Source organism: Trachurus japonicus, chromosome 16 (assembly GCF_045865225.1).
Source record: "Trachurus japonicus isolate A0001 chromosome 16, Traja_1.0".
NCBI classification, from domain to species: domain Eukaryota; kingdom Metazoa; phylum Chordata; class Actinopteri; order Carangiformes; family Carangidae; genus Trachurus; species Trachurus japonicus.
Window position 1 is genome coordinate 7757759 of NC_140922.1, and position 20773 is coordinate 7778531.

General features: G+C 40.6%; 3 protein-coding genes across 4 annotated transcripts in view; all 3 read left to right on the forward strand.

Annotated features, from left to right (window-relative positions):
- The window catches only part of LOC146971628 (ubiquilin-4-like), a 6032-nt gene extending 999 nt beyond the window's left edge, over positions 1–5033 (forward strand). Inside the window, exons 2-7 of the mRNA XM_085801036.1 lie at positions 1109–1260; positions 1346–1491; positions 1922–2184; positions 2280–2395; positions 2601–2751; positions 3873–5033. Of these exons, the coding sequence (XP_085657162.1) occupies positions 1109–1260; positions 1346–1491; positions 1922–2184; positions 2280–2395; positions 2601–2751; positions 3873–4013 (969 nt within the window). The 3' untranslated portion in view covers positions 4014–5033. The remainder of the gene's footprint in view (positions 1–1108; positions 1261–1345; positions 1492–1921; positions 2185–2279; positions 2396–2600; positions 2752–3872) is intronic.
- Positions 5034–5531: 498 nt separating this feature from the next.
- lamtor2 (late endosomal/lysosomal adaptor, MAPK and MTOR activator 2) lies at positions 5532–9088 on the forward strand. Of its 2 annotated transcripts, XM_085801048.1 has the most exons (5): positions 5532–5744; positions 6529–6691; positions 6784–6873; positions 8423–8494; positions 8579–9088. In XM_085801048.1, exons 1-4 carry the CDS (start codon positions 5677–5679, stop codon positions 8477–8479), a joined length of 378 nt encoding a protein of 125 aa, XP_085657174.1. In that variant the 5' UTR covers positions 5532–5676; the 3' UTR covers positions 8480–8494; positions 8579–9088. The 2 variants fall into 2 exon arrangements, with proteins under 2 accessions (XP_085657174.1, XP_085657173.1); XM_085801047.1 differs by having other exon boundaries at positions 8423–8597.
- Positions 9089–10285: 1197 nt separating this feature from the next.
- On the forward strand, positions 10286–19687 carry rab25b (RAB25, member RAS oncogene family b). The gene is made up of 5 exons (XM_085801052.1): positions 10286–10542; positions 14921–15116; positions 17363–17556; positions 17744–17824; positions 18286–19687. The coding sequence occupies exons 1-5, from the start codon at positions 10506–10508 to the stop codon at positions 18402–18404; spliced, it is 627 nt and encodes a 208-aa protein (XP_085657178.1). The 5' UTR covers positions 10286–10505; the 3' UTR covers positions 18405–19687.
- Positions 19688–20773: the final 1086 nt, after the last annotated feature.

Here is a 20773-nt window from a genome sequence, read left to right on the forward strand (position 1 = left end):
TTGGATTCTACTTGCTATTTGGAGCGGTGCGGCCGTTGGCCGGCCGAGAACCCGCCCACTGGCCTCGTAGCAGCGGTCGCCGGACCTGTCACTCAACGGTTCTGCGCCCTAATTGGCCAGAACTTTAAACCTAATAACAGTAAAACGGTAGAGTTAAAAAAAAATTCACCCCCCTCAGAGTGTGTGCGGGGGTAGAGACTATCGGTTGAGACCAAAAAAATGAAATGTACCAGGCTGTAAATATGTTTTTTAAAGCTGTAAAATCGGCTATTTTAACATGGGGCTCAATTGGAGTTGCTCCCTTCTGGAGCCAGCCCCCAGCGACAGCCCAGGGGATTGCAGCTTTTTGAACGCGGAAGTGAGCTTCACTTCTCAGAACGACAACTGCCCCCTTGGTGCAGCCAAGGGACGCCGTGAATGTGGTGACGTAGCGACGAGGACTGTTATGGTGCGTTCAAGGAAACTCGTATTTTTCCGACCGTGAAGTGGTACCAGTTCGATCTGGTACGAGTTCACCGGTCGGAAGTTACGAGTGGCCGTTATAGTGACTTTCACAGGTAAAACAGGTCGGAGAAACACGAGTGGGTTGCCTGGAACGCAACAAAGTCGTAAGTTGTGACTTGAAGCTGTAATTTACGATTTCAAAAGCCTGCCTGGAACGCAGCATTAGCGAAAACGACCGGACCACTTACTTCTGCTTTAAGTGAGACCAGAGCGATAGATGCTGGGTGTACTCAGACCGCTGTTGACCAACGTCACCGATCAAACCACAGTGTTGATAATGATCACTTACTTTTTGATACCTAACAGTTTTTCCGACCTATTCAACTATTGAATGGCTTTACTCTTTACCAAGATATCTTTTACATGATTGACCTGTTTATGGAACTATTTAATTTACACTTTGTTCAAAGATTAAGAATATATCACCTTGTGTTAATTTGATGTATCTTTGAGTTATATGCACTAAACAGGCACAGTATAAACTGAAATAATTAATTTTTTATCCTTTTTTTTTATAGGATGGGTATTCCTTTTTTGAACATCTGGACTGATGCTGTCTTTGCTCTGATGGTGAACTGATTCCCTTCTTGTTTTGTTTGTGCAGTTTAGACAGGAGGTGTCCAAACGGTTCGAGGCCAACTTGGAGCAGCTGGTGTTGATATTTACTGGAAAGATACTGAAGGACGGTGACACTTTAAAGCAACATGGTATCAAAGATGGACACACGGTTCATCTTGTTATCAAGACTGCCCCAAAGTAGGTACAATTCATGATGTCAGAGTTCAGAGGGAAAGCTTGTGCCTTGGAAGAGCATTACTTGATGATTGGTTTTTCCCTCCAGAACCACAGGTGGCGCTGCGTCTCAGACCAGTTCCAGTTCTGCTCCAGGTCCACAGAGCTCCAGCAGCAGCAGCAGCACCAGTGTAGCAGACAGCCCAAGACGTGATACCAGTCAGACATCACCACAACAACCTGCTTCTGCAATGGGTATGTGTATATTTTGAAATTTACTGTTGCATTTTGGTCCACGTTGAGTTTAATTCTTGTGATTTTCGTGAAGATTTATATACAATAAGTCACCAATGGTTGACATAAGATTTTAAGGTGATAGCAACATTATGCCTAAGATTTGGGATTGATGTTAATGTGCTTTTTGGCAGCTCCAACGCTGGTTCCAATAAAGCCTTGCATTCACTAACTTATACATTCACAACTCAAACACAAAACTTCCAGCGTTTTCAGTGACTTCATTTCCACAGAGACATTTAAATATATTATACAACAGATGTGACAGCAAATGCAGAAAATGTACATTCCCATTGCAAAATATGATTTAAATGCAACAAAGGGCGATTCCCCATCAACATGCCCACACACATGCCACAAGCTAATCCCCAGCTGTTTTCTTCTACCTCAGGTGGACTCGGCGACCTGTCCGGCTTGTTAGGTCTCGGCATGGGGTCATCCAACCTCATGGAGATGCAGCAGCAGGTGCAGAGGCAGCTGATGTCCAACCCACAGATGCTGTCGCAGGTCATGGGAAACCCGCTGGTCCAGAACATAATGTCCAACCCAGACCTGATGAGACAGATGTTTGCGGGCAATCCGCAGATGCAGCAGCTCATGACACAAAACCCTGACGTATCCCGCATGCTCGGCAACCCTGAGCTCATGAGACAGGTCCGAGCAGAGCGTTTATGTGATGGCCAGATATCCAAATAGTTTTCTTGTGTGCACAAGATAAAAAATGTCAATAATGTCATGTTTGTTTGCAGATGCAGAGTCCCCAAACACTTTCTATGCTGAGCAACCCCAGAGCCATGCAGGCCCTCATACAGATCCAACAGGGCCTTGAGACATTACAAACCGAGGTCCCGGGTTTCATGTCCAGGTACAAGTTATACCTCTGATTTAACTACGTACTTACTTCTAACTAATTTGGGTAAAGCACAAATTCTTGTTGGTAAAAAAAAAAAAAAGTAGCATGCTGTTTGTGTTATTAGCAACTTGATGGCATAATGTATCTGGCTAAAACTGACAGGAAGCCAGTGAATAGCCACTGTTGTCTTTAATTTTGACATATCCTTCCCCTCTAGTTTGTCTCAACGTGGTATCACAGTTCCTCCAGCAGCAGCAGGGAGCAGAGTCCCTCCAGAGACCCCTCCCTCTTCTGCACCAGGAGCCAGTCCCTCACAGCAACAGCTCATGCAGCAGATGTTACAGATGTTTGCAGGCGGGGGACCATCGGTATGATTTATTTTGGCCCAGAATTGTCTGTATGTCTCACTTATTAAGTCGAGTTTGGTTCTTATTCCTGTTTTCTTAATGTTGATTTAAATGCCAGGTGAAATTCAAGTGCTGAGGGAAAAGAAATCATGAAGTTGAAGTGTCAGTTCGAATTAGGGATGGGCAATGATTATTGAATTTTGGAATAGTCGTTCAATTAAAAAAAAATTGAATAGTTTATGAAACTATAGTCTTTCTGAAAAAATGTAAATGTTCCCTTTTTACTGGCGCAGAAGAGGGAGAAACATGAAAAGACTCTTACAGCCATTAGAAAGTTCTGTGTGAAACTGTCAAAAAACAAATGAAGCTGAGGTGCAGCAAAAACTCTGCAAGGTGCAGACTTAAGCCTGGTTTATGTTTCTGCATCGTGACGACGGCCTAGCTACGCCGTTGACGCAGACCCCTACGCGGACCCTACGCTGTAGCATGACGTGCACCTCCAAAAAATCCTGACTACGCATCGCTGTTGCGATGCGAACCACAAGGACTGTGATTGGTCCGCTCAGAACGTCAGTGTGGTAATTCACCCGTTCAGCCTCGACTGGTCAGACAGACCACCTCCTCAAACATCTTCTCCGTCACCTGCGCTTCAACATTTGTAATAAAAGCGTTTGTTTTTCAGTTGCCATTGTTTACTGTGACCAGAAGCAACGCGCTCCCTCGACTCAGAACTTCTAATGCTCAACGACGGCGTCGGGTCTACGCCGTAGGTCCGCCGTCGCTGCGACGCAGAAGCATAAACCAGGCTTTAGATGAGAATGTGAATGAAAAATAATCGATTAGTTCCAGGTGATTATCAAATAGAGTGCTTTTGCTTGAAATGCCCATCCCTCGTTCAACTCTACTTACTGCGTTAAGATGAAGTATCAGCTGAAGGTCAAGCTCAGGAAGTGTAACTTGTAGATGCTCTGAAATAAAACAATTCAGACGATAAAATTCTCAGCTGAAGCTCAACGGTGAAAACATAACAGATTGTGGACAGACGGCTCCCAGCTGGTATCAGGCTGTGATCAAAACCTCAGAGATCCACCTCTGTGAACGAGCAGCGTCTGACTTCATACATTGTCTCGTCCCCTCAACAGCTTCAGAACCCGGAGGTTCGTTTCCAGCAGCAGCTCGACCAGCTCAACGCCATGGGCTTCATCAACCGAGAGGCCAATCTGCAGGCACTCATCGCTACAGGAGGGGACGTCAACGCAGCCATCGAGAGACTACTGGCCTAACTCACTCAGTTCAGGGTTGAAGATCAAAGCGTAATAGATGGGGACTGGGAGATGTAGTTAAAAAGAACAAATATAGTCCTTTGTTACATTTGAGTCTGACCTGACCTCAGACAGATAATAGATGGAATATTAGATTATACTGTAGATGGAGAGGAAGAGTGTTGCCCGTTTGAGGCTCTAACACAATTAGTCTTGGGCTAAATGCTGTGCTGTGGAATGACACCATAACATTTGTTACCACTGTGTTTCTGCTGGCAGTGCAACCTTCACTCTACTTCTGCATGAGGTTATTAAATTAACATTTAATATCAAATTTTACATTTTTACATTATTTAATTATTATTACTATTGTATTTAGGTGGTTTCATTAAAGAGTTATCAATCAGGAAGTTGCTGCAGAAAGTTGGTTTCTTTGTGTTTTCTGTCTGGACAACCAGCTCAACATGTTTTCCACTCTTGAGCCTTAATCTTGCCTGGTTGTGAAGGTCCTTGTGAAGTTATCACTTTTAAAGTTTGTTTGTTTTTTCATCTTGACAGCTTCTTTCCACTGCTCACAGCACTTATATGGTTATGTCTGCAGCCTAAATGTTTTCAGGAGGAGTAAGTGAAAGCTATGATTAGTCTACAATAGGGTTGTCTGTCCCATATGACAAATACGAAGTGTATGCTGTACCAAGGCATGTATCTCTTCCATACAGTATCTGTGCTTATTTTGTGTAATTTCCAACAGCATTGCCAAATTACATCATTGCAATATTGTATACAAAAGGGTTTCTTGCACTTTGTCAGGTTTTTCCATTCACAGATTCAGCCAGAACGCTAGTTTCCATTAGATTATGATTTTTACTGATGAGAAGTGAAAACAAGCCATTATCAATAATACGGTTGTGTATTTCCTTACAAGCAGTGTAGTGCCTAAACACAACTGTTGGGATCTGCAATATTTTACAAAAGTCTGTGAAGTCTATCATTGTATGTCTCTAAATGGACTTTTTTCAACCAAATAAATTATTTCCAATATTCCTTGTCTATTCTCAGTGCATGTTAATTCATAAGTAGTTCCAGCTGAGCATGTGCACTCCACTAGATCACATTATCTAGGATATTTTTTATTCCTGTAAGGCATATTGTTTGGGAATCCACAGTTTATTGGGTTGCATTTTTGTATTTATTCACATTTAGCAGGATGGAGATGATAATTTTATATACTGAATTTTCCACATATAATTAGGCTTCTTTTCCAACTGATTGGGGAATATCAGAGACATAGAAGGACTTTGGGAATATGAATACACTGACAACTGCAAATGCTGTCTGAATTAAATAAGAAAATCATCAGATAAATGATACATGTCACTTATAGCCATAGTGCAGTACTTGTCTTGAGTGGACAGACTCGGGACATTCGGCTCAATGTATTAGATATGTAAATAATCAGGAATAACAACGTATTCCTTTCATCAAAAAACTCGTGATACTGCAGAGGCCTACTATTCCCACAATGCTTTGCGACGTGACCGGAAAGGGAAGAAAACATCTAGATCAGCTGACTTGACTTGTGTATTGTTGAGTACTTTTTCTTTTGACAGTTTAAGCTAGTTGTTTAGCCGCTTAAATATAAGTATTTAATTTAGCATCAGCACCCATCGGAGGTTAGTGAGCCATGCTGCGGCCCAAGGCGCTGACGCAGGTCCTGAGCCAGGCCAACACGAACGGAGTCCAGAGCACACTGTGAGTAGGGCCAGCTGCTAGCAGCGTGCTAGCTAGAGCTGCTGCTCTGCTCTGCTCGGTACAGGAGTCAAATGTAGTTTTCTGACCATTAAATAGTACTGTGACTCTTGAATATAATATACATTAGGCTCTGAAGAGAAAGACAAAGACCGTGCGTAACACGCTGCGGTACAAAAAGGCTAATGGTCCTCAGGTGGAAACAATTAAATGTAAAATGTCCCTGAACCTCATATCATGGTCTTGGATACCGTAGTTTGTTACAAATAGCTTTACATATGTCAACACGTATGCTGACATCTCTATGTATGTAATACATTTTATTTATTTTCAATTTATCTGCCTGTCAGTGAAAAATAAGCAGTTGTTTTGTATATAAAACATAAGAGCACAAACTGATGTCTTCAGATAGGCTAGCTAATTGTGTGACAATATTTCCTGTTTAATATCAGATTTTCTGAAAAAAATAATTATGATAATCAAATTATCACTTGGTAGTGAAATTTTTCATCTCCTTTTGGTCCTACAGCCCATAATTATCATTGAAAATCATATTTGAAAGTCTCTAATCTAGGTTAAGTTAACATGCAAACACATGATTTCTTTAGTGTGTCAAAAAAAGAAATTGACAATAAGTAGGCTACATGTTTTTCAAATGTATTAAATTGAAAAAAGTGTCCAGGTTAATGATGTGTATCTTGGGTAAAAGATAACAGTGCCGCTTGTGGTAAACTCCTGTCCCATGATAATCTAATACTGACACATCCAACCTAACATTTCCCACCAGCCTACTGAACAATGAAGGCTCACTTCTGGCCTACTCTGGTTATGGGGACACTGACGCACGAGTGACTGCCGCCATCGCAAGCAACATCTGGGCGGCGTACGACAAGAACGGCCACCAAGCCTTCAACGAGGACAAACTCAAATTCATACTCATGGATTGTATGGTAAGAGGCAGGCTTGTACCAAATCCGGTAAGATAAATCACAGGTGTATGATGAGTGTGGAACTAACTTTGCTCTCTTATTGTATCTCTCAGGAGGGAAGAGTGGCCATCACTCGTGTAGCCAACCTGCTGCTGTGTATGTACGCCAAAGAGACCGTGGGCTTTGGAATGCTTAAAGCCAAGGTGAGAGTTTTAACACTGAAGCAGTTGGTGCTGTTGTTCTGCTTTTGTTGGTATGGTATTCTGGGCGTGCTGCACATTTCCAGGTCCAACCATGCTCCCAACATTCCATGACAATAGGTGTGGGTATCGTTAGGATTTTTATGTATCCAATTCTGATTTCAGTTCCTCACAATTCCTTATTTCGTTTCCAAAATAGTGACAAATAAGAGGTCAAATTTTCATTTAACAAAAGTCACTTTATCACTTAGTTACTTTAAAGGGATAGTTCATCATTTTTGCAAATTCGCCTACTGCCATAATCTCTATAGTCATAGAAGTAGCTTCATTACCTTTAATTATCGGTGCATGTTGGTTTGAGATCTGCGAGGCAGAGATGCAAGCTGCTCAGCCAAAACAGTGGAGGTGAACGGTACAGGTCCCCTGTCTTCAAAACTCATCAAATACACAATCCAACAACTCCAAAAGGCTCTAGTGGACAAGTTGTGACCTACACATTCACCACGCTATTAAATAATCATGGATAATTATGTTACATTACGACACATGAAGCAAATATTCAGAACTACTTGTGCTTTTGAAGTCTCTCGCCCAGCAGCCAGGTCTGGAATGTAATTCCGCCTACGCATTTACCTCAAATACTACTCTGTCTCGTAACGTTACATGATTATTTGAATGTGGTGAATGTGCAGGTCACAACTTGTCCACAAGAGCATTTTAGAGTTGTTGGATTGTGTATTTGATGAGTTTTGAGGAACAAGGGACCTGTACGGTTCACCTCCATTGTGTTTGCTGAGCAGCAGATCTCAAAACAACATGCACCGATAATTAAAGGTAATGAACCGACCCTTATGACTATAGTGATTATGGCAATAAGTGAATTTGCCAAGTACAATAGACAGTACAATAAAATAAAATAAAAACCTCTCTGATTTGGTCAGGGTTTTCCTAGTGTTTTTGTTTTTTTTTTCAAGCAGGCAAAGGCCTCTGTCTTTAATTTTTTTTTCTATCAAATATAAAAAAATATCTGACATTTTGGATTGGAGTGGGGGTGAACAGTTTTGACAATGACATGCATTGACAGATGCTTATTGCACTTTGAAAGCCTCAGAGCTCCTAGAAATGTTTCAGTGTAAGCAATGTATCGCAGAGCAGTTTAAAACCTGTGAAAACCTTCAGAAATGGTCCTGGAGCTACTTTACTGTCAGACTTTAATTTTAATTTTCTGCACACTAACACCTAATGAGTTCACAAGTGTGAGATTGAGCCTGCAGAATTCAAGCTTTGTTTTCCTTCAGTTCAGACACTGTGGTGTAGTCATCCTGTCTATACTGTGCTGTGTGACGTAGTGTTTTTGTGGTGTTTAAATCATTCAAACCTAGTCATTTCACATTGCCTTCACAGTAGCTATATGACAGGTCAGTTTTAGAGGAAGCTTGGTGGAGGATGTACTGGATGAGTCACAGTGCAGACGCATTATGGCTATTAAGCATCACTCCTCAGTCTGAATATAGCCTTTCTTAACATCGTGTTGTCTCTGTTGTGTTTATAGGCAGAAGCACTGGTGCAGTACCTGGAGGAACCATTAACCCAAGTGGCCGCATCATAGTGGAGATGTGTGTGTGTGTGTGTGTGTGTGTGTGTGTGTGTGTGTGTGTGTGTGTGTGTGTGTGTGTGTGTGTGTGTGTGTGTGAGTGACTGTGTGTGCTGCTTCTGTCTGCCTGGAACATCATATAATCCAGGTTATTCTTGGACTGCTGTAACATTATGTCTGTTCACGAAATGCATAATGCATATATATCTATGTATGTGAGTGAGTGAGCGAAAGAGCGAGCGAGGGTGTGTGTGTGTGTGTGTGTGTGTGTGTGTAAGATGTATTTCAGTATATTTATGATCACAGTATGGGGTTCTAACTCTGCCCTCAATTATGAATCTGTTAATTTCACCATCTGCTCCATAGGGCCACACAGTTTGTCAGTAGGATGTCTGCATGTACAACCACTGACATGACTTGATCATCCACTGGTCTCACCGCTGATTCACTCAGACGCAGGTTGAGCTCAAACATACAGTTGTGCAGAAAATGGAGCATTTTTAATCCTAGTGCAAAGTGTGTGTGTCGATGGTTTAATGAGACTCTCTGTCTGATTTAAAGTGAAGTGCAGATTATTTGCTACTTTGATTTTAAACTGTCAAATAAACAAGTTTTTTGGATTAATTTTCACAGAAGCTTATTTCAATGTTTTTTTTTATTTGTTTGATTGTTTGAGTCCAAGTAGAAGGATTCATCTCTCTTTCTATTGCAGCACATGTGTTATTTGTCCACACCTCACTTTCCTTCTTTGCATCCTTTGCTGTCAGATATTTTCCTGTAGACAATCACAGTAGATTTTCCTTTCATGTCACTTACTTTTTGCCTGCCCAGTTGCTTGAAACCCTGAAATGAATATCAGCAAAATATTTGGAGTAGCAAAATGTTAGAAACATGCAGGACTATAGGCGCCGCAAAGGAAGAGTTTCCTCTTTTAACATTGTAAGAGTCAGAGACACAAAGCAGACTGCCCAAAAAAGCATATGACTGTTGTTACAGTTAATTTATGGCCCTGAATACAAACTCTCTGACTCTAGAGTTTCAGTGACCTTGACCTTTTCTGCAAAGGGAAGAGGAAGATAGATTTCTGATTTAATGAGTTAGATCTCAGTGTAATGAAAAGTAAAACAAAAAACAATAACAATCCAAAGTCAGTTTTAATACAGTCCAATAAATTTTGATGCAGAACCACTGTAATCGTGTCTATATGATACATGTCCAGGAGTTAGTCTCCCATCACTGCACATTTTTAGAAATGAGGCCAGCCGACTAGAGGATCTGATGCGATCCACAGGCCTGGATATAAAAACAGAATTTGAAAAGCAGAGGTGGTTTTTATTGGCAGCGGGGAATGGAAATGGTAAAATAGTTTGCATGTGTGCACATTCTTGTAAATTCAGCAGGGATGGTTTCATGGTGTCCAAGGTGCTGTTTTGTTATTCTCTCTGCTGTTGAGATGAAAAAGTAACTGATTGAAAATCCACAAATCAAAACCGACTCGCTCAATATGATAGAAAAACCATGTAAACTCAGTGTCAGGGTGGATTTTTCTCTCAGTGATGAAGCAAGAGGTTTTTTTTCTTTTCTTTTTTTTTGCTTTGTGCTTCCTGCATGCTGTTATCTGATTTTTCCACCAGGAGGCACCTGACAGCCCGCCTCAGCCCTTCCTGGTTGTCTCGCCCTACCTGTCCAACCTGCCCTGCACCGGCTCCATTACTACTAAGACACACCTCCATCACTGCTCCACCACTCCCTGACACAAACCCCGCCCCGCTGCAGCAGAACAACCTGGACACACTCCACATGTCTTGTTCAAACAAGCCAAGCTTTCTATTAACTCAAATAAGGAAGGGTAGCGAAGGCTGGTGACTGGCACTCATGTGTCAATACATTTCTTGCAGCCGTTCTCTCTCCTGACTCATGAGGATCTGAGAGGCAGGTTGGGTTTGCTGTTGCTCAGTGTCATCTTACATCCTGTGACCAGTCCGTGAGAGCTGGAGACACGGCAGTTAACTGTGGGGCGGCAGCACTGAATGGACACAACATGGGGTCAGATGAGGCCTACAACTTTGTCTTTAAGGGTGAGTACATGTGTTCTCCTGCGTAGTTTTTTATTAAATTTTATCCCCATCACTGTTCCTGAAGGGTTTCAAGTGTCACTCTGTAATGTTTCTCTGTCCTTGAGATTTCACTTCCTTGTTTATTATTAACATGGTAGTATATAGGAACAGGAATTAGTGCTGTTTGCCACCACCAGAATGCAACAGACCTAGTAATAAATCACTGATTATGATAAACAGTACACAGCAATAGCCTGAAGTTGTGGCAGCTGTTTGATAGACAGATTTGTTCAGGTAAACTTTTCTCTTCAGAGCTGCATTACTGACCTGCGAAGTTGAGTGATACTACAATCACAAATAACCAGGTCAGCATGTTGTCTCAGGGAAAGCATATGCATATCACAGGCTACTATTCAAACCAGGATGTGTGCTTTAATTCCTGTTTATCTGTAGCTGAACACCATTGTAACTGTGCCTGTGGTGTAAAACAGTAAAGCAGCACATTCAGTCTGTTAAGGAGCTGTTTGTGCATCAGAACTGGACTAGATCAAGGCTTGGTTCTTTGGAAGGTATCACCTCGTGCTACTCATCTAATTAATTTTGCACACAACCTACAGAGCATCAGTTATTACAAGCAGCTGGTTCTAGTAACAGACGTTTTTTTAGCAGATGTAAAAGAGAAAGAAAAGTCATTCAGAAAGGTGATTTGGTTCAGGTGCAGTGATTTGACATTTTAGTGGAAAAATGCCATTTTGATAAAAGGCACCAGTTGGATGGATGGATGGAAGGTAGGTGGATGGAGAAGTCACAATCACAACTGTATGCAAATCATCAAACAGCTTCTCTCACTTCACTGTGGATTGTGATTAAATATGTACAGAATCACAGAAAAGGCTTACACTATGGGCACATAGCACATCCACAACATGTTGATCAAATCTCCGATTCAATTCCAACTGGGGACCTTCTCCATCTGGGATTCAATTCCAGGAGGGATCCCTCACTTAGATACAGATGCTTCCTGTCCATCTCCACACAGTCAAATATTAAATAAAGGGAGAAACGCAGACATTCAAACACACACATATGTAACACCCTCAACTCTCAGACAGGAAAAAACTCACCCCTCAAAACTCTTTCAACACTTTAAAATAGGCTTATTTGCCTTGATGCCAAGAGATAGATGAGGAGATCAAGCTGACTGTGACATATAAGGTTACAGAGTGCCAGAGTGCACAATTACATTTTTTCTTTCAAAAATTATAATACTTTAAAGGGTCATGTTGGGGGAGTAAGATGAATACTATTACTATTGTCATTTCTGTGGTGCTGTGTTAAGCACCTGGTATTCTTAGCTTTGCAAAAAGCATGGAAGCAGGAGAAACCAGCAAACCTGGTTCAGTCTCAAGATGGCAGACTCTACCTACCAGCACCTCCAAGTCTCCTTAATTAACACAGCATTTTATATTTAAATGACACATTGGTATTTTACAACAGGCCTACAATATATGAGGAACCCTCAGAGGCAGCAACCTGTGAATTGTGAATACTCTAATGAACTAATTATTACAATTAGGCTAAATAAACTTACTCACTATTGTAGTTCTCCTTGCTGTCTACACCGTAGTATATCACAAGTATGTACTCGATCTCATTCCACCGAGAGATTCGCCGATAGCACAGAGAAACTAATCGGTAAAATCAGATTACATGATGTTTGCCAGGAATGTAAACTTGCATATACTCTGGTCCGTCTACACCATGAGGCACACTGTGAAGTATTACTGCTTGATTCTTCAGTTTGCCAGAACTTTTTGTACTGTTGCATAAAAATGGGTCACCAGATGTTTAAAGTTAGCTTTATTACACCAATGACCATGGATAATATAACTTTTTTTTTTCACACAAATTCTCATATTGACCACAAGGATCTTGTCAGAATGAAACCTTGGTCAGTTAGGCCTGAGTTATTATAGGTTTCCACCATGAGCAGTGGCTGCATAGCACAGTTTGCATTTCCAGTCCTGAAGGTCATGAAAACAAACAAAAGGAAAATCTAATCCTCACTGCAACCCATCAAGTTCGTCCCAGCTTCCTCAGGATTCACAAACCAGGCTGTTGGAGAGTGTGAGGGCCTCTTGTCCTGTATTGCCATAGAAACCAGGGGTATTGTTTGCATAAGAAGTTACTCAATAGTAGAAGAGAAGAAGAGAGAAACAGGCATTCGCACCCACTGGAAAAAAAAAAAAAAAAGGCAGCGCAGTGATGTGGCTCCACAGTGAACAATTACCTAGAGTAGAGCAACTTGTAAAACATTCTTTCCTGTGACCTTGGACTTCAGGTTAAACATACTGAAAGTCAAGACCTGGCGCTTATATTTTGTGCTTTAGGATTCTTGGGAATCAGAAGACGTTCACAATGAACTTCGATGTGAGACTGTTTTCTTAAGCTTTTTTCTTTTGCAAAATCTTGTACATTTTATACGTGATTCAGCAGACTCCATATCTGTTGAAGAACAGTAGGCTATAGTAAACATTACTTAAGTGAAAGTGCATCAACAGGAGTATCAGTAGGAAAAAGTATTAAAAGTGAGAGTAGGCTAGTGTTTGCTGTTTCACTGTGTAAAGAAGCAGTGGGCTGTTACAAGATCCTTCAAAAATTGCCCTTGCGAACAACCAGTAGGCTACTAAAGTGGATGAACTGAAATTCAATATGAATGGAAACTGAATTGTTGGAATGGGTGAAGTAGCCAAAATCAGCTGTTAAAATATGTGTTGTTAAAAGTTCTCAAACCCAATCATTTGAATTTTACAGTAACTAATCAGTTGGGTGCTGATTTTTCATGAGATGTAGGCTAATTATCACAAAATGTAGGTTATTGTTATTCTTTAGATTAAGCGTCACAGTCAGTTTCACATTTGAGGAAATAGAGTCACTTTCCAGCCTAGAGTTAGATGTCAGCTAGCAGGTGATCAGCCTACCTTAGCATGCAAACAGGAAGCAAACAGCTAGCCTGACTAAGTTACAATGATCTGCCTTCCAACAGCTCTGAGCTTCCCTGTTTAACACAGCCAAATTTGTGGCTTTAGCATAGCATAAGGATGGAAATAGCTTACCTGGCTCTGTGCTAAGCTAAACCAACTGGCCTCACATTTAAAGTATTTATGGGAGTCTCAGAAAGAAAAGCAAAAATAAATGCATTTCCCAAAGATGTCTAACTCTTTTTAAACTCCCATCACACTCTAAATCCATATTTAATGGCTGTGGAGATGTCACAAGAGCGTGGATTATTATCTCAGCAGTCTTGAGCTCGCACGCCTCAATAAGCTGTGACTGTGTCTAAACCAAAATGAGCAGAGCTCCTATTGCTTGTGTGTTTTCACAGTGTGGTCATACTTTCCTATCTGTGCCCATTAAGCCAAGCCTTTTTTCTCTCTGAGTCAGCCACTAACAACTGAAACCCAAACATTAGTCACTGAAATGTACTGGGGGGTGCTTGTCCTGTTTATCCAGTAGGTAGGCGTCGCAGGATTTAAGGAAGTGGCATCTTAACTTGTTCCACCTGCTTTGAAATAACCTCACAGAGGTGGTGTTATTTGGCAAAACAAAGGATGACTTGTGAGAGACTTTTACCTCAAAGATTTCCAGTTTTCCAGAGGAGGAAGTGTCTGTCGTATCCATGGAGCTGACAAATGTGAAAGGAAATGCAAAATACAGTATTTGTCCTTAGTCTTTGGCGAAATACATGGTTTTGAGCAGTGAGGGAAAACAGCGCTCAGAAAAAAAAAAAAATTCAAAATGTCTAATCCAAAGGTCTCCACTTCTGAGCCTACGTTTCAACCCCTACTGACATTTCAATACGGCCTGTGCATTGCATCCCATATTTTCTAACCCTCACTTCCTGCTCTTGAATAAAAGGATGAACAAATACGTCTCCTCCAGTGTTCAGTGGGATAGCCTAACAGCTTCACAAGATCCTCAGTGGGATATATAGGAGGCCTTCGTGTATGGATGTGAACTCTTTATTAATCAATGTGGTGTTTTCTGTTACAGGGCCAACACCCTCATGCACCCCCAAGTTGAAATAATTAACCTATTTACCTTCCGGGTGTGGTGTTGGTTTTAAAACAGGACACTATATCCCTTATGGCGTAATTAGCCCCAAGTCTCAGACAGCTACAACTGAGGATTTATGGGGCAACCAAAAAAAGACACACCTCTAGACTAAAAGCTTCTCCTAAAGGATGACATGAACGTGATTGGCTCATACTGGGCTCTGGGAATATTTGTTTTGTCTCCTTTATCTAATGCATACTGGGTTTACCGTTGCAACAACCAACCCCAAACCCAAAGCTCGGAGCTCTAATTAAAATGTCTCTGTGGTCTGTGTCCTCTCCAGTGGTTCTGATTGGTGAATCCGGTGTAGGGAAGAGCAACCTGCTGTCCCGTTTCACCAAGAACGAGTTCAACCATGATACTAGAACGACCATCGGTGTGGAGTTCAGCACACGGACGGTGCAGCTCAACAGCTTCACCATTAAGGCCCAGATCTGGGACACAGCTGGACTGGAGCGATACAGGGCCATCACTTCAGCGTGAGTGCCAACACCCATCTCAGCTACACATTGATACCCATTCTCAATGTTAGCAAATTTCAAGGCATTTCTACAGTTATTTTTCCAAATTTCCAAGTTGATTAAACAATTCACATTTTAATTATATTCCTCTCCTTCCCTTCTCCTTCAAACAAGTAAAGACCGTTTATCGTTGAGCAACCTGTATGTCAGCATCTTAAGGTGGTGCAGTTATCAGTCAAAACATGAACGAGTCACATGAACTTGCCACAATACCTGAAAAACAACCAGCATGTTCTCCTCATATCTGGTTCTAACTGACACTCCTCAATCCCATTGGTTAGAGCAGAGACGTCTACTTGAATGCTCAGCGCACAGTGGCTCTCTGTTCCATCAGCGGGTGCCCCCGATTCATTCTTCTCCTTTTTAAAAAAAATTAAACTAGGAGGATTAACAGTCTGGAAACTGGTTTTAAAACAATAGAACCATGTCAATTTTATTTTTAAGACATGGAAAAATTCGGAGGATATGCTACACTGCTGGATTAGCTCCTTTCTGACTGCTTAGGTTTTTGAGTAATTACACACCGACTAGTATGCAAATTCTCACTCCCATGGAATTTCCCATTTGTGCTGTAACAAGCAGCTAAAACCTATTAAAGTGGAATTAATTATGCTGCTGGAAGAGTGGAGCCGAAATGTAATTGTGAAGGATGTATTGATTGGTTCATGACTTTGGAGCAATTGTCAGCCACTGAAGTTTTTTTTTCAATCAACAGCTGGAGAAATGGCTAATTATCAATGAGAAAAGGACAATCCTTAACACAGCTAATATATGTATAAATATTGGACTTTTTTCTTAATTTCCTTCTTTTTTTTTAACACTAGCATTGAATCTCATTATGGTCACTGATAGTGGTGAGTGACCCTCCAGAGAATTAGCACCAAACTGCAACTCCTGAAAACAATGGGCCTCATTCACCAATATCTTCTTAAGAACCTTCTTAGATTCTTTCTTAAGTTGTTCTTAAGAAGTTCCTTAGGAAAACCCTACGTCAGATTCATCAACGCGTTCGTAAGCCTCAGAATTGTTCGCAGCTGTGTTCCTACTTGATGAATGCCATCTCCTCGTAAGTTGAGGGCGTGTGCCAGGTGAGTCTAATTAACATAGGATTAGCATAGGTAACAGCCCCATCAATGCCCGTAAAAGGGCATGAGACTGCAGGGCCATGTGCACACAGCACCCACAGGCACTGAGCAGAGAAGGTGAAGTGAGAAAGAAAGTTGAAATGCTCAAATGAAAATCTGGGAGGCAGCACCAGACTCCAAACATAAAAAGAACTTAAGTAGTGAAGTGGCGCTACTGCGGCAGGAATGAAACAAAGAAACAAACAAAAGGCTTATATTTAGTTTATATTTTTATATTTATATTTAGGCTATATTTAGTTGCGTCAGCAGTGGATGCAGCTCTTCGGGTTGTTATCAGAGAGACCACACTCTCACGTGTGCCATCATAAATATCATATTATCACATATGAAAAAAAAAACAGTTGTGTGTAGTGTGAACACTTACAGTAAGTGCACTGTTGCAGCCCGCAATTAGGAAAAAAACAAATCATATCGGCAGCTGTATGCCCCCCCCTCCCCCAAAAAAAGATATGATATGAATTTAGTGTCTGTAATGTTTTTTAAGAGACTGCAATGATTTGTCAATTATTATTATTAATATATATGATTATTAAAAACATCATAAAAGATAAGAAAATAATTCTTATTCAAATCATATAATGTCATAGAACTGCAGAACAAAAGAAAACCCTATAATCGGTTATTTTTGCAGAAGTCTCAGCACCTAAAAGTGCGTAAGTATACTCCTGACTGTTCTTAGATTTTGTTCTTAGTTAAGAAAACATTCATGAATGCCACAATCTTCGTAAAAACTTCGTAAGTAGGACTTAAGAACAAATTTGTTCTTAAGAACGGTTCGTGAATGAGGCCCAATGTTCTCTTACCTCTCCAGCATCAAATGGAAGACATGCAAAGTTCATGCAAAGTTGGTGGGGACCTAAACAGAGCGAAAAGGGGAGTGAATAGAGTAAAAAATGACAGAATTAATCAATGGCAAAAATCACAAGTCAAAATACATGCAAATATTTCTTTAAAATAAGTTACTGTACGTTTAAGTATGAATAATTACCTTTAAGCTGCTTCATGACAAACAAAGAAGACACCTAAATGTGACAAAAGGAGTTACTCATCTCCAAACAGGTATTACAGAGGTGCTGTTGGAGCCCTGTTGGTGTATGACATAACCAAACACCTCACCTATGAGAGTGTGGAGCGCTGGCTGAAGGAGCTGTTCGACCACGCTGACCCCCACATCGTGGTGATGCTGGTGGGCAACAAGAGTGACCTGGAGTCAGAGAGATCAGTGCCCACCGAGGAGGCCAAAGACTTTGCCGGTATGAAGACATCAAGTGTTCTCATCACAAAAATTGAATTTATGATAGTAGAAAATGGAAAGATGTTGCAATAGAGCCCACTTTCTGATGCATTTTATCACACTGTGACGAAAGATCGGAGCGGGGAAATTACAATGAATGTGATTTAAATCTAAAATATCTAACCTGGCTTATTTGTATAATTCAGATAAGAAAGGGCTTTTGTTTCTGGAGACCTCGGCCTTGGAGTCAACTAATGTGGAAGCAGCATTCAACAACGTCCTGGCAGGTAATTCATTTTAATGTATTTCACTTTTTTCTACTTTATGCAAATAAGGATTTCCTTACAGCTGCCATCTTGAAAGTCCCTCCCTGTCTGTCTCTCCTCTCCTAACCTAAAGTAAATGATACGAACACACATTCCTGTTAATATGCAGTGGTAAGGCTCCACCCTGTGACTGTAGATTTAACCTAACATAATAAGGCCATGGAGGAAAGGGCCAGAATAACATTACCTTTACTGATGTGGGGCAGCTATTTGACTGTTTGGGAAGAACACTTCTGATTGGTTTGAGGTTGGAAAAGTTAGTTGAACTTTGTTAGGGTTAAGGAATGTGCGGTATATACTTTGTTTTGCTACCAAAGAGGGTTGTGTAATGTCTCTGTCTCAAAGCCTGGCAATAATAAGTAACTTCTTCTATGCTGACACAATCTAAGTGGATAATAATGTGTGTTAATATCTTCTATCAGAGATTCACAGGAAGGTGAGCAGTAAGGAGGTGGTTCGAGGCTCCATCAGTGCTGTGACCCTGAGCAACCCCAAGGCAGAAACCACAGAGGAGAATAAGCCCTGCTGCAGGAACATCTGATCATCATCCCTCAGGAGCCCAGGAGGCAAAGGGTGGGTGGGTGACAGGTCAACCACTCCTTCACGCCCATCCCCGTGACTAGAGGCAGGCAACATGGCAGCCAAGAGTACCATTAATGGGCCTGGCTTAAGATGCCTCTTTGAAATGACTGATTTACAGGTTGTAATGGTGGCACGATGTGTTAAAAAATGTTTGACAAATGTGAAGAATGGAGCTGGAACCCAGCATCACTGAGTCTCTGCTAAACCTTGAGCATATGTCAGAGGTAAAATACTAAACTGTGTTATTTTGACGATAAAATATTTATAGCCCACGCAAAAATATTGGAATCAGAGCATGGGAGAGGTCCTGAAAGTAAATGATACAAGAGTGTTATGTTTTCTTCAAATGAGCAGTTTAGTTGGTGGTGAATATTTCATACTGACTGATTTATGATGAGACTGAGAACATATGTGTTTAGACATAAATGATTTGTGGACACAAATAGCCTGATGTGTGTTATTTCAAGACGTTACAAATAGGTTAATGAGGTTTACCAGCTCAGCTACGCAATTGAAATAAAAACCTATACGACCAAAACTGAGAAATAATTAGCTAAACAAATCTCTGAAAAACATATTTGAGCCACGGTCCTTTTGTGATTCAAGCCTCTTCTCAAACTGTTTATGTCAGAGGTGGGCAACCTTTTCAAGCATGATATCTTGTTTTTCCTCTGCATGGGCTGAGATAATTAACTGGCCCAATTAATGATGCCGACCCCTGCCAGAAAGATGCACGCAGTGAACGAGTGCACAGGCCTCTTACTGTAAAACGCTTGGATAATATGACAAGAAAAAGCTTCCTTCCTGCATCAAATTTAATAACAGCAAAACCAAACCAGCTGTCACTTTTATGGGACATTAGTGAAATACCTGATAGAAACAAGACACAAGCAGGAAATGGTGTGTTAAAAAAAAAACTGCTCCAACTTAAATGACCAGAGAGGTTGTGTATCTCAACCTGTGTGTTCTCAGGTACAACCAGTGGCAGGTTTCTCATCTGGGCTCACTTATGACAGAGACATGTTGAGTCACTGAGTCATTAGAAGAAGAGGTGTTTCAGGGGCTTTCCATCTCTGCCAAGTGTTTAACTGGGAAATACCAACAACTGCTTGATATCATGTAGCCTAAATCCTTACTGTTTTAATTACTGTGTGTATCATTGTTTTGTGTTTACTCTATTATAATCTATTTCAATGTGTACAATGATTTATCTTGATAATAAATATGACACATTTGTTCACATGTGATTCTTGAGTATTTACCTACACATTTCACAGTCTGTCTTACAATCTAGTAGCCTATTGTTTTCTTTTCAAGTAAAACAGGTGTTGCAATTGCAAAAAATTAACTTATGCATTGAATTAAAATATACGTTTCAAGGAAAATCATTTCAAAATACAGTGCCAACTTATACATTGTTGAACTGTTTTGGTTGTAACTAAATCCATACCGGGAAATTATTAAACCAAACTTCACTATATTGATGTAGCTGCCTGTCTCCTCTCTAAGTTAGAAATGACAAGATCTGGTCAACTGTCAGATGTATGCATACAATAGTTTCCTGTTTTCTCTGTATCTTAGTGGCAAAGTCTGTTCTCTCAACAAAGAGAACAGAAAAACAAAACACATTGTTAATGAACACAATATTTAAATTTGAAAAGGTTAAATTTCCATTAAAACCTAGCGCAAAAATATTTACTTGCAATAAACAAGTGAGAATGGTTCTTCTGTCCTTTAAAAAAATTATTTCATATGGGACTATGTATCTTACTTTGACATCCACTAAACAAACCATACAACTCAAGGTGAAGTGAACTGCAGGCATTTGTGTGCATCAAAGACTCTGTGCCGGCAGCTCACCTTGAATTATTTGCCATGAAAGGACAAGTGGGTAGAAGAAAAATTTAATTAACTGTTGTTTAGCTGACACTGGCTTTGGAATTCAACAGAGCCCAGTTATGCACACATTAGAATAATGACTATTATTATTAAAACTTGTTGTTTTGCTCCAAAGTGCACATCCAATTAAAGTAGATATATAGAAGTGACTGTGAAATGTTATCACACTAACAATACATAGGAATATCTCATGTTTTATATAGGCCTACAGTCTATGACTGCAACTAAAGATAATTTCATCAGGGACAGGTGGACCAAGGATTTGGCCTTTTGTGATAAATCAATTAATTGACTGATAATTTCAGCTCTAAATGTTTTGTACTGCAGCATTTGTGGGCTATATGAAGAATGGTGGGGGGAGAAAGAGTAACAAGAGTAGACAAGAGGACAAGAGTTACAAACAATCAGTTCAAATCATTGCACACACAC